Below are 14738 nucleotides of genomic sequence, written 5' to 3'. Positions count from 1 at the left end.
ACAATACCAGCTATTGTGGCCCATTTCACATAAACACGCTCATCTGTACTCACAAAAGAAGATGTCTTCTAGCTGGAGAGCAGTAAACTGTTTGTGCAGCTCATCCATTGCAGTGTCAACCGTCTCATTCCCTTTCACTGGCAATATAAAAGGAAACATATCTATGAAATACCTAACATTAGCAAAGGCAGCATTTTCCATATCAATATTTGCAATTTCTGCTTTTTCAACAACTTCATTCTTCAATGTAAATTTGTGATGGATGTAATCACAGGCAGTTGTGAAATACTTCCTTACTGCAGTGTAAAATTCAAGCTTCTCAGTATCAGCCAGTGAGTCAACAATTCTGGAAGTAGGGCTGGATGGGCCGTGGGGCGGCCGCTGACCAAGTGCTACTCCCGTGGTCACCACAATCACCGGACTTGACACCTTGCAATTTTTTCTTGTGGGGATACATCAAGGATAGTGTTTATGTTCCACCTCTACCACAGAACCTTGACGAATTGAGACACCACACCGTAGCAGCTCCTCTTACCATCACTCCTGATATTCTGGGTCAGATATGGGCAGAATTGCACTATCGATTAGATGTGTGTCGTGTGACGCAAGGTGGACACACAGAACATTTATAACTAGTAAAAAAAAAAAACTTTGAGAGTTTTTCTTTCACGTGGTATATAATTTGTTACATAATTCTTAGCCATTTCACTGTACCGATTTTTTGATGTTTCACGGACTTTATAATTATCTTGTATGTTTCAATATCTTTCTTGTTTCTTTGCCGTGCAATACTGGGAACTTCTGCAATTTTTCTTTTCTTTTCACACTTTTTTCCAGAAAATAATAGATATCAACCAGAACATCTTCAATTGGACACGGGAGAGTAGCTGCTGCTTTCTCTGCGGCGAGATTGATAAGGTGGCGTGGACAACCTACAACAAGTTCTGCCCGACTCTCTTTTAAAACTGCTGGAACACAGTTTTTGTGTCCCAACATTGCAGGGGCATTATCAGCAGAAAACGCAATTAGATTTTCCAACGGAATATTCAAACGTCGCAATTCTGAAATAACTAACCCCCCAATATTTCTTCCAGTAGAATCTCCCTAGAGTACTGGTAATAAAAGCAACCTTGACACTATCATTTTCAAACTTGCATCACAAAATGTTACTACTAGTGGATATAATTTGGATTCAGAGTCATTGCTGCCGTCGGTTGCGATTGAAAATGCCAGTTTGTAAATTACAAACAATTTTATCAGTTGCATCTGTTGCCATTTCTTTCACGATAGTCGCCAACTTTGTTCTTGGGCAACCAAATTTTTTTGCTACTTCAGAATTTGAAAACATTTTTCTGAATAACGGGCCGGCGTGATACGAAAAATTTAAAGGAATATTATGTTCAACCAAAAAGTTTGTAAACATACATTCTGCGCATATTACAGCATTGTCTGTGCTGTTATTTTTAGCGAAATAATCACTAACCTTTGAACTGACTGCAACACTTTTAACAATTGTGAGATGTTTTGAACAGTTCACGTGGAGATTGATGTCATATCTTTGCCGTACCCAATGTTGATGTCGCATCTACACACTGAACAAAATGCAAACTGTGTTCCCTTGCTTGATTTAAGAATACACGGAAAATCCCGTGTGTCTGTATCCCGAAATGCCTGAGAATAATGCGTATCACATTTCTGGGGCATTGTCTTCTTCACTTGATTCCACTTCCATTAATTGTGCACATAACACATTATTAAAAACATGCAATAAATTTGTTTCCTAACCTGTAATAAACCAATTCAAAATTGGCTCAACTTTAACTGAAGAATCACAACATACGCTAATGCATGACACCATCTTGCCAAAATAAAAATGTTATTTAAACTGGTTCGTGATTGGTTGTAAGCGCATCAATGTAACTCAGGTGGCCAATAAGGAAAGATATACAATAGAACAACAAATTACGTGGTTCGCTGGCCTTCGACCAATAATATAACTCAAATACCGCACTTGTTTCCACAGCAACAACACATGGCAACAGCTTTCACAAACCATACAATAAAACATTTAAGACGGACGGAAAATACATGTTTTAATAAACGTCTCGTACTTAAAATTCGTAAAAAATGCAGACATCCTCGTACAATCGTAAAACGGACGTGATTTTCGTACATTTTACGAAAAAATCGTAAAGGTTGGCAAGTCTGCAACGCTGACACTGACCCTCGACTCTTCTTTGTGACTATGGGAGGGTATAAGCAGCCTAATTACCCCCCCCCCCCCCCCCCATATTTACGGCCCACCTGATTCCCGCACTTCCTAACTATACAAGGAGAGACACCTATATTTTATATCCTTGTTTCCCTTTCGTCCATCATATTTTATTTTTTTACCCATTTCTTTGATGCAGAAAACTACTCTTTCTATAAAAACTAGCACGCTCGTTACTCCGTGGCTGGAGGAATATAAAAGGTGCCCTTGTAAACACCACGGTTTGTTCAGTTAAAAGCGAGGGAAATCTAATATAAAAACAATTTTTGTTGGGCACAGTTGCGACATTAACATCCTTCAAGATAAGACGCCTTCATGCACGTGCACACATGCACAACAAACACTTTTGCTCACCCTCTGGCAGGTTTATTTTTAAATTTCCCCCTCCTCGCCATGCCCTTGCAGTGCAGCAGATGCTTCGCTTGCCGCTTTGTGCGACTGCCATGATATTTTGATCAAACAATCTATACTTACGTGAGTTGTATTTATTAAAAACTAACATAGGTTAATTATTTGCGCAAATATTCAACCACACAGTACCAATATTATTTGTTTTAAACCCAAAGTAAAAACATTCTACATGGATCACAGTACATTTTTTTAAACTAAAAATTGGCGTAAAATATGCGACACATACACCGGTAAATACAGTAGTTTCAGTAGAACTCTTGTTATAATGTTTCGCTAGGGAGCTACAGGTAAAAACATTATTTTTGTGTGACCGCGCACATTTTCAAAGGTTACGTCAGTTCCCCCACCCTAACGCACCACGTGTGCACTGGATTTTTCCGGCGTTCAGAGGCCAAAAAGTTTCAGCACAGACACCTGCCCGGCACCACGCCGACCCCGAGGGGAGGATGAACACTTGGTAAACTGGGTTTACCCCGCACAACTTGCCTCCTTCCTTAGGGTTGTTTCTGTGGTTGGAGTAACCCACAATACTGGGCTGCTAAGAAACAACACACTGCGGATCTGCCGCACATAGCTACCTCATCTCGAACGCTTGGGGAGGACTGGAAATACTCCACAACATTGGTCCATCGGGAAAACAGTCATGCCTGGGAAGGAAGGAAAGGATCGAACTGGAAGGAAACCACAGCGAGCCCAGTTGGCTAGGCATCGGCAGCCGAAAAACTACGTTTCGAAACCTCTCTCTTACACCTACCTCCCTGGCCTTATGCCCAACTACAATAGGGGGGAGTAAAGAAACTGGAAGTCTTCCTAGTCTCATGCAGACACACAGCAGCCTCCAAAGCCTTTGTTCGAGCCTCCACATAAGCCTGAAGCCTCTCGCCTGGAGGGAGTTCACAAGGGTTCCAAACCTGGTGACCCAACTACCACCGACTACCTCAGACTCCACCCAAGAGGTACCCACTAGTTACCCAGGTACCCCAGCCTCTCCGCTGCCCTGCTGGGGGGACTGACGCAGGTACCAGCCCTCATGTTCCCACTGCCACCCACGCTACCCAAGCGGTGCTAGGAGCTGCGAACCTCCACCGTATGGAGTAGCGACCTGTCAGCACCGCGAGCCGGGCATTGCTCGTACCCCCACAAGGCTAGTTACCATAATCCTGGCCACTGACCATCAGAACATGATGTTCCAGGAAGAGCCACCAACCTGCCCTGTGGAAGGGGGGGGGGGGGGGGGGGGGGGGGGGGGGGGGGCGCAAAACTACAAGAATGCTGCAACATTATAAGAAGAAAAACATACGAAAAATAGCAAATTAGCACTTGAAAGTACTTGAACAAATTTCGCGTTAAAAAACAGTTTTATCACATAATCGTTGCACATTTTATACTAAAATCAAGTTAGAAAAGTAGGGGTGCAATGTTTATGTGAGAAAATTTTTTTTTGTAAGGTAAAGTTGTTCATAAAATCAAAACCCATTCATGGAAAGTACGTTTATTTAAAAAGTGGAGTCTACAAAAGCACGACAAACAATTTAAATTAATAGGTAAGTCATGCAACAAAAACCTTTCTTCAACTTTAAATAGAAAAACAAGATCTGTGACCTGAATGCGAGCCTGAACGAATGCATAACTATCGTCATAGTACACACTTACCACAAAAGAGCGTGGGCCATCAAATGTAGTTTACTCGGTAGGTACTCGACAGAGAATGCGCGTTGCATGCAATCGGTTAGATATCGATATCTGACTACACATGTGTGCTCTATACGGGAAGCAAAATAACCAAACATGAATGGATGCCAACTAGCGCTATCTACATTTTTGTAAGTGATACACCGCGGCAACGCAAACGAACAGATACAGGTTATAACGTTTAAAAACGTCTTTAAAAGAAAATTTACACATCAGACAACTTCGTATTTCCCTTAAATAATTAAGTAAGTGGTAATGTCCGAATTAATATTAGATTCCTAATTTAAAATACATTGTTTTATACGGAAAAAATACCTACACAAAGCGCTCTGAATCTAATAGCAATCAACAAAATGGGTTCGTGTACTTAAGTACGTGCGTGAGAAGTTATACTTCTTTGGCATTTAATTTTTTTAATTTTAAAGTTTTTAATTGCATGCAAAAATAGTGCCTGGAGTCCCTCCATGCAGAAGAAGTGAAACTTCGTAATGTGGAAATGAAAATAGGAAGGGGTAGAAATTTATTTTAAGCGAAATCATATTGTATCAAATGCAACAAAGAAAATAAAGGAAATAAATATAGATAGATTTTCAGAGAGAGAGAGAGAGAGAGAGAGAGAGAGAGAGAGAGAGAGAGAGAGAGAGAGAGAGAGAGAGAGAGAGAGAGAGAGAGAGAGAGAGAGAGAGAGAGAGAGAGAGAGACACACACACAGAGACAGACACACACACACACACCTCTATTGAATGTCTATAAAACTAACTTTTTTATGAGAGCAGATTTTCATGAAATAAATCATGAAATCATTCAACGATAAAAGCTGTTTATTTAATTAAGCGGCCGGGTTCGCCCCAAGGAGAAAATTGACGCGGTGAGACCTCGTGGACATAGAGAAATGACACACACTCACTATTTATGTGTCTATGAAACATGAATTTTTTTCTGCAATTTAAATTGTAATTTACAAACAGGATATTGAAAATTGAAACAAATATGGCGACACTACAAACTGTCAGGATCTTTATTTTTTTCTTACTCTCTACTTAGTTCCTTACAATAGCATTCACTCTCGCTCTCTCTTTTTCTATTCCCCCTCCCCAGGAGCGTTAAACGTTTAACACAACCTTGTTGGAAGTTGCATTAGAAGTATAACTTCAAAAACATCATGCGACGATTATGTGAGAGGTTTTTTTTTTATCCAAATTTTGACTCCCTAAAATATAGGTGCGCCAGTTATGCGATAAAAGAGGGTACTTACTTCAAGGCTTAAATTTGCTTTAACAGCCAAGAATTTTTCTTTAACTCTGCCAAATTTCTATAAAATTGTCTAACAATTCACAACAATAGCATTTAGAGTGGAAATGCTAAAGTCCAATTCCTTTGCCAATTGAACATAATTTTTTGTGGATATCTATGTATGAATGAAATAAATTCAACTCTTTTCGGCAATAGAAAACGTTTTTTTTTGTACCACTGCGGAACGGTTGGCCAACTAAAATAATGTAAAACCATCTACATATGTACATCTTAAAATACACCAGAATGGAAAGGAATTGAAGGATTTGTTATTTTGTTTTCCAATGTATATACCTTCAATATATCATACACACAGTGGTGTTTTAGTCAGAGCTAACATTTTGATTTTGCATAAAATCCAATCTATGGTATAGCAGCAATTGTAAAATAAAAAATAAATAAATAAAAAAAACGTACGAAATGTGTAAATAAAGTAAACAGTTTAGCATGTAAACCGTCAGAGATGTGATTTAAGTGTTAAAATATGAGATTTTTAATTTTCTTTTCATTTATTGAATTTTAAGTGAAGAAGGCAAATGTTATTTGCAGGAAATACATAATTTGTGAAATGATAAAAAAGATATACTAAATCCATTATCCTTAGGAGCAAAATGTTGGGACTTAAAAATATGATATTCTAAGCAGGAAAACATTACAGCATTTGATTATATTTCATTTCCTTGTCACTGCTATCATTTAAGGTATGGTTCTGTAATTTTATCATAGTAGATCTCTTTCACCAGATATTTACTAAGTGTTATCTTACAATAGTAAAAAAATGGTCATGCAAGTTTCCATAACTGCAATCACTGTTGTACATTACAGTTCAAAATATTGTTAGTAAAGATTTGGTGACAAAATTTCCATTTAAACGTAAATTGTAAGTAAGATAGCTATTGCAATAAGACGAGACTTATTTGACATTTACTGAAAGGATCATTCAGACTTAAGACATCAATATTGTGACATAGTAAACAAAACTAACAAAGATTCACTAAGCACCTGAAAAGTTAATCAGGTAACAATAATTATTTTGTTAATTGTGTAAGAATAATTAGCTGTCAAAGTCAGAATGTTCCTTGCAACACAAATCAAAAAGTGATACCTTGTTTTGAACACAGTATAATGACATGGAAAAGTGAGAGCAAATCTTAAAACAATTTGAAAATACATTTAAGTGTATGTGGTAAAAAAATGAACCTTGTCAATGAAGTAGAGCGCGACAGCACGCTGGCGGATACGCATCTCCTTGGACTTCCAGTCCTCACGGTACTCCTGTCGGATCTTGTTGATGCATTTGGCCAACTTGCGGGCCGTCTCGTACTTCTGCCAGTCCTTCTCGCCCTTCAGCTTGGAGGAGGGGTTCAGCATGATGTACTTGACCTGGCCCTGCACATTCTCCGTCCAGCTGGCCAGCCACGTCACCGACTTGTCGTTGCGCACCTCCTTCCAGCGGCGGCCGGGCGGAGCCTTCGGCACCACCGAGTCCTTGCTGCAGTTGATGATGATGTCCTCGGGCACCACGCGTCGCTTCAGCATGCCCATCTTGGGGTGCTCCCCGCGCCCGCGGAACAGCCCCGGCGGCTCTATCTTGAAGTTACCTATGCGCTCCTTGTGCCCGTCAATGGTGCAGAACCCGTACTCCTTGATCAGTTCCTCGTTCTGTTCCTTGATTTTCTGAAACGCAATTCCAAAACGCATTACTTCTCACAAAATCAGAGTCCCGTTCAGAAACACAGTAAAGAAACACAGCCAAGACAAAAATAAGTTATTAAATTAGCTAAACATCTCTTTAAACAGATTATACACATGGCTTTAAATACAAGTAAACAATATAATTGTTACTAAGCCTACTACTAACGTAGACTAAAAATAAGATATATTACACCAGCAAGCTGCCCAGAAATGTCAAACCATTGGTCACAGCAGACACAGTTGGCACAGTATTAAGGTTAACTTGCAGCTTTTTGTATGTCAGAGTTAAAAAAAGTAATCAATTTTTTAATTAGCAGTACATTAAAATTAATATATAGGAACTGCATAATATTACTCATCAACATTTAAATTTTTTTTTAGCAAAAAAAGTGTTTCCCATGAATATCCAACTGTTTGAAAATGCACAAATAATTTGTTCCAGTCTAAAATTTTGTATTATGTGTTTATTTCATGTTAGAAACCAAGCCTTTGAAGGCCTGGCAACTATTTAATTTAAAATGGGAATACACTGCCCAGGAATACTTGCTCAGCCTTCTGTAAGGAGGAGCAGAATTAAATTGTCGCATGGCTATCCAGTAGTTTTCCAGTAAAGTCTGGTACACTGAAACCTCATCAATACAAACCTAAGGGGACAGAAATTTAACCACTTTGTAATAACCATACTTCCCCATGCTGCACATCAATAATTTAAACATAATGTCAAAATAAAGATAAATGTGTACTCTTATAGTAGTACTATGTACTAAAAACCTGCACAAGAGAATTCTCTTAAATAAAAACATGGTTGGCTTACATAAAAGTTCACACAAAATTACTTACAATTTTTGAATGGTATATGGCTATAATGATTACATATCTAATAAATCACTGAGAAGGTAAAGGTGAAAAAAATTTAACTATTTTGTTTGCTTCTCATTTTTTTTAAACACACTTTTGACAAATCCACAAAACTGGTTAAAGGCTTTGATTGTTTCAGTGCCAATTTTGCAGGAAATTGTAAATTTTGAGAAAACATTTTACATAAGTAACTCTTATCCTGTATGTATTCTTTCTTCAATATATACTTTCTTTTTATACTAAAGAAAAATTTAATGTATAACAGCCTACTAATATACCATAAATAATCAAGCCATGGCCAAAATAATGACATAAAAAACTATAAAGAGATTAAATTGATTTTTGATTAAATTAATTAATCTTATTTGTATTATAATAAGAATGTACAAAAAATTAAGGTGTTTAAAAAGTTTTAAAACAAGAATTTACACATGAAACAAATACTCTGCTTTTGCATTTACAATAAAATAGCATTAATAAATACTACAGGGACCTCAAGTTTTTGTACTTAGTAGTGAAAAATACCTACATATCATCATTAGAAAGAGAAAAATCATAAAATAATTAAAAAATAGCATTATTATAAGATACAAACAACATTATCATTTGTCGAACATCTGACATCAGTTTAAATATTAGTGTTTCTGCATAACTTAAGAGTTTTTTTATTTTAAATTTGTTATTTCAGTTTGTTTTTGAGTTTGAATGATGCTCTATTGAACAAAAAGTTTAATGTCATAGAAACATTTCCTGATCTCTTCTGAAACCTTTTCATGTTTAGAAATGAATTTGTTCAGTTTTCTAAGTTCATAATAAGTTTCCATAGCTGTCACAGGCAGCTCCTCAGTCAGAATCATCAACTGATTCAGGTTTAGATGACTGTGATCGCATGACTTCATTAATGATGTTACTGTCAGTCAACACTGGTGTTGTTTGTATTTTATTATCCACACAGACATAGTCTGTGAAAAACTGCATGGAGGCTGACACTTCTTGCCATACTTCAGGGTCAATTTCATTGCTTTTGCATGTTTGTGCTGTAGTGTTGCTTGCTTCCTGGTCTGATGAAGTTGCATTGAGCTCGTCAGCATTACAGTTTACAATGCCAGACTTTCTCCAGCGAAAGTTTCTTGTTGAACATTTCACCATCCACCTGTGATCATCTCCTGACGAACATTGATGTTGGTGGGCACTTTTAAACTAATGTTGATGAGCAATCTCTCAACAAGGGGTTTTCGAAAATGTACCTTGGCAGTCTGAATAATGCCTTGATCAAGGGGCTGCAACTGAGATATGCAGTTCTGTAGCAGAAACATCAATTTTATTTTTTTCAGTCGAACATCAGCACTGTGTGCTGCACAGTTGTCTATTAACAAAGGAATTTTTCTTCCCTCTATTTTCATATCGTTTATCAGTTTTCACCAGTCAGTTTGAGAATAGTTCTCTCATCATCCATGCACAGGTGTTACTAGCATAATCCACAGTAAAACAAGAAACTTCCTTCAAGCACCTGGGAGTCTTTAGATTACCAAAGATTAAGGGCCTCAATTTTTTTGTTCCTACGGCATTGCAACAAAATGACACAGACAACCTTTCCTTTGCTTTTTTTTCCTCCAATGCATTTTTCACCTCTATATGCCGTTGTCCTGTTAGGCAGAAGCTTATAAGTAAAAGCCAGTTTCATCAGCATTGAAAATATTGTCTATTGAGTGTGACTTAAAAATACTCTCCAGCTTTTCACCTTTCCACTGGTTTGCTGCCTCTGTGTCTGCATCTTTATCCTCCCCACACACCACCTTCCATGATATACCATGTTGTTCCCGGAAGCGGTGCAAGCACCCTGAACTGACTTGGAAGTCTTTGATGTCCATAAGCAATGCAAACTGTTTTGCTTTAGCTTGTAACATTGGGCCAGTTACTGAAACATTTTTTGATCGTACTTCTTTTAACAATTTGTCAAAGCATCTTTCAGACCTTGGTGATCTCCGGAACAAAGCCATTTGCGGTCACAACCAAACAAAGATTCTTCATACATTTTTTTTTTTCAATTTCTGCCTGGTCTTTAACAATCATACTTATGGTTGTCGCCGCAATGCTATATGTCTTCACAACTGTGACCTTTTTCCCTTTGTCCGGTTTTCTGAGCATTTCCACTTTTTCCTTAAGAGTGAATTACTTTCATTTCTTTTTATCTCCAGGATAATTCATTTTTGTTGCACAAAGGTGTCTAAAAAATGTAAAGTGAATATAAATTCAAAACAATAACAATCACGGCACGGATTTCAAACAATACATTAGCGTGACGCTTTCCTCTGAATTAATGCTCTTTTCTCTCGAACTTCAGTGTTTCAATGTATCGAATGACGGTGTGTTGTTCACATAGCATATTAAGTACGTTAATCTATGGTTAGAAATTACGTTGAGGTGGTATGATTGATTTCTGTTTGTCTGTTCTATAACATTAATCATTTAGCTGAAAATTTATTTACCAGTTTAAGTTAATTTTGGAGTAGCAATGCCGCACTAGTAGTGGAATTTACGTTACAGTGAAAATTATGATACAGTAAACTCCCGGTATATCGCGCCTCGATTGATCGCGGAATCGGGTATATCGCGGGTCAAACCATGTCCCCCAGTCAGAAATGAATAATAATGGAATAAATGGTTGACAGCAGATTAGGATAATTTTGCGCTGTAACTAACAAACTAAGCATCGGGCAGAAAAAAGCCTAGGCGTAGAAAATGTCCGCAGTGAAATTCTAAACAAGATATCTCCGTACATTATTCCTCTATCTTGTAGGGTTTTCAAATTATGGTCCAATCCAGCCCAGTGATATTTTCTGAAACACTAGTTCTTAACGTCGCTTTATCTCACAAATGAAGCATCGGAACGGGGACCTGATAAAGCCCACCGTCCAGCGACATTATCCAGCGTGACTCGGCTAGGGATTGATGTTGGATAGGCTTGGTTGTCGGCAAGCGCTGGGTAGGGAGAGACGAGCCGATAATATGGAGAGAGGTAGAGATTAGAGCGGGCAGAAACTTGAAGAGGGGGGGTGGGGGAGGGAATGTGTTCACGCAGCACACAGGCAGAGCATGAGTCACTTGACTGAGCAGCGTTCCTGCGTACAAGGCAAAATCAGGTAGTCCGGTGTTTAAAATTCCACTACAGAATCTTAATTGGTACTTTACTGGACATCTGTATATAAATGTTTTGTCACAACTTAAACCTACAGACGTAATATTATTGGGTAATTCATTGTATTATACACATTCATCTTTTTACTTTGGTATAATGTTTTAACATTAAATAGTAAAGTAAATCAGCTAGCGTATTATTAATCTTTGCCCAGGAATTCCCAGTGGTCCAATACTTACGTGAACCATACTGTACCACTTTTGCCGTGAGGTAGTAAACAAGTCCCGGAAATGTTTATGTGTAACGGTCTCCCGACCTTTAACCTGAGGCTGGGGAATATAACACTTGCCGATCCGAGCCACACACACTCAGCAACTCGACACAGCGTTTGGTGAAATAAAGTATGGACATAGTTTAACACAGTTTTTAATACGGCGTCACTGATTGCGCTAAAATTAAATTGGCGCAATTTTTGTTTCCCACACGTGACCATTTATAATTTACTGTAAGCATGGATAATAAAGTTTAACCACTTGACACGATAGACGATTCTTTATTTTTTATTGTACGAATGCTAGAATCGTTTTTTCCTGTATCTGCGGCCTACTTCTGCAAAAGACAAGCTATCTGTAAGTAAATATAGAATTTTTATTTTGTCAATCAAACTCGGTACTTTGCAATTCATATTCGGTTTGACGTATCACTACAGCCTTTCTTTTTAGAAGACTTCGACCACAGAATCGTGTGTAACCGCACACACTGCACTTACTTGTTACGGACACTGACGAAGCACATACTGTGGCTGACACCACGAGACTGGCAGCAGCTTGTGTGCCGCACATGTGTTTGGCGGCGTTTGGCGCGCTCGTAGCCCGTGCGACAAACTGTGCGCGGCACACGGAAAAATAAAAACAATTCAACATTTAATATTTATCTTTAAAATTTATTATTTTTATTTTTTCACCCGCGTTTAGTGAAAACTGCGGATGCAAAGTCCGCACAACGGCGGGCCGCCTATACTGTGCGTGCTTGCCAACCTATTAGAACACAGGCGGTGTTTTATGCCTTTTGACCTTGGTCACATCGAAACATCGCGGTTATGCAACAACGCGGGTAAAAGTTATGTCGCCCGACAACCGCGTTAAATAGGGAGGTTACTGTACTTTAAACTTAAACAATTTTGCATTGAAAATATACACTTTCGGCAGGGATTTTTAAAAAAAGTGAAAAATATGTTGTAGTGAGGTACGTTGTACTGGTATTCTACTGTAATCTCAATTTTAGTTGACTCTCTATAACTAGTAAATAAATATTACAAAACAAAAATATTTTGTATCAAAACAACAAAAACAGTGACCAAAATGGGACACAGAACTTAGTGTACCAATAACCATCATTGTAGTACAAACTAACCATGAAAGAGTGCATCCTTTAAATTAGTTCACTCGGCAAGAGACACGAGTCCACGTACTGAATTCAATCGGCGAGCTATCGATATCAATACTCAACTACGTGCGCGCACTCTATACAAGCATCTACTTAACCAAACATGATGCCAACCAGCACTCCGCTGCAGCGACGTAACAGATAATTGAAAACATGTCTAAAAAGAATTTCACATCGGACAACTCTGTATTTATGTTATTAAGTAAGTAAATAGTAATTTCCTAACAAATAATTGATTTCAACTTAAAAAAAAAAAAAAATTACACGAGAAACCAAGTTTTTGGTCAAGTTCAACATCAGGAACAATAACGTACATCTTATGGAAAAAATGGTGGGATTGAAACATTTGATCATATCTGATGGAAAATTGTATTGTGCGAGAATCTTAAATGAGTTTTACGTACATAACTAGGTTTTTACATAGTAAACAAGACGTGAATAGCAGGAAGGAAGTAAATTTAATGATGTAATTTGAGGGAAAATATTGCATTGTATTTATTGACACATAAATGGCACCTAAAGAAAATGTTAACTGCAGGAAATGTAAATACAGAAAACAAATACAAGGTTTCTCTTTATCAGATCTTAAATATAGGCTAAACTAGTTTTGGCCACAATGGAGCTTCAATTACATATTATCCTGTATTTTGTAATATAGAAACAAATGAACACTGAACATCCTATTCACGTTGCCAGGGATTTAAACAGGTTTGTAATAATAAGGATTTTGGATTAACCAATATCGTGTTAACAAGGTTTCACTGTACATCTGAATCCTAACATCTAAATTTTAACTGAACGAAGAATAACTAAATCCTTTACATGCGATTCCTTTTTAACATGTCTTCACAACCTTCTAAGTTTGCAGCCAGAGTAAGATATTTAAGATATTGTACCTACATCAGAGATGCAGCAATTATCTAAGTACAGGTTTCACAGTTCTGTTAGCAAATTGTGATCCAAAGTTGATCTTGTTAAGCAAAGAAGATAGTCTGTACATATTACCACTATTATATGACATCTACCACAGAGACAAGAGCAAGATGTAAATAATCATCCACTAACCTTCTTCTCTTCTTTACTCATGGCCTTGCGCTCTTCAGACTTCTGCACAAAATATGCATGCATGTGTTTAAAGTTGCATTTTGATAAGTCTTTGATGAGTTCTCTCTCCTTCTCAGACATCATCTTGCGCCAATCTTTGAAGAAGTTCTTGTTAAATGCTTCTTTTGTCGTATAGTCATGGTCCAACATTCGAGCATAGAAGGTAGCAACTTCCTCCGCACCCTCCGACAGGCGAATCTCCTTACCTACAAACACATAACCAACTACACTTTTAACACGTCCACATTAAAAGCATCCAGGAAACAGAAATTGATTGAAAATTCAATAAAATACTTTTAAATCTTAACCAATACTCTTTATCTATTCTGATTCAACTATGATTTTTTTTAATAACAGATTATAATCAGTATCAGAATCAACTGAACTTATCTAAGTTATTGACTGAATTACAGTTATTTTACACCGTATAGTTTTTGGGAATAGTGTCCAGCTGATGTCATCTATCACACACAGTGAGAGGTGTGGAACCACAGGCATGACACACTCATGCTGGTATTCAACAAGTAACACATCACTCAGCAAATTCTATCTACATATACTATAATACTGACATCGTTCGGGCCTGCAGCCTTTTTAGCCGAGTACACGTCACTGAGCCTAAAATTTTTCAGCCTAAAATTAGGCTGGATGTATTTTAGGCTGAGTGACTGTAGGCTGAGTGACTATAGGCTATGTTACTTTAGGCTGGATGTATTTTAGGCTGAATGACTTTAGGCTGTACGACTTTAGGCTGAGTGACTTTAGGCTGAACGATTTTAGGCTGTGTGACTGTAGGCTGAGTTATTTTAGGCTGAATGACTTTAGGCT

General features: G+C 37.8%; 1 protein-coding gene across 2 annotated transcripts in view; it reads right to left on the bottom strand.

The window, feature by feature from the left end:
- LOC134527377 (DNA topoisomerase I, mitochondrial) overlaps positions 1–14738 on the bottom strand; it is a 275543-nt gene that overhangs the window by 64012 nt on the left and 196793 nt on the right. For both annotated transcript variants that reach the window (XM_063360011.1, XM_063360012.1), the window contains exons 11-12: positions 13872–14116; positions 6869–7345 (exon numbers count right to left, since the gene is read on the bottom strand). In XM_063360011.1, the coding sequence (XP_063216081.1) occupies positions 6869–7345; positions 13872–14116 (722 nt within the window). The remainder of the gene's footprint in view (positions 1–6868; positions 7346–13871; positions 14117–14738) is intronic.

This window comes from Bacillus rossius, chromosome 1 (genome assembly GCF_032445375.1).
Source record: "Bacillus rossius redtenbacheri isolate Brsri chromosome 1, Brsri_v3, whole genome shotgun sequence".
NCBI classification, from domain to species: domain Eukaryota; kingdom Metazoa; phylum Arthropoda; class Insecta; order Phasmatodea; family Bacillidae; genus Bacillus; species Bacillus rossius.
The sequence above is the reverse complement of the archived record's forward strand: the minus strand, read 5'-3'. Positions and strand labels throughout refer to the sequence as shown.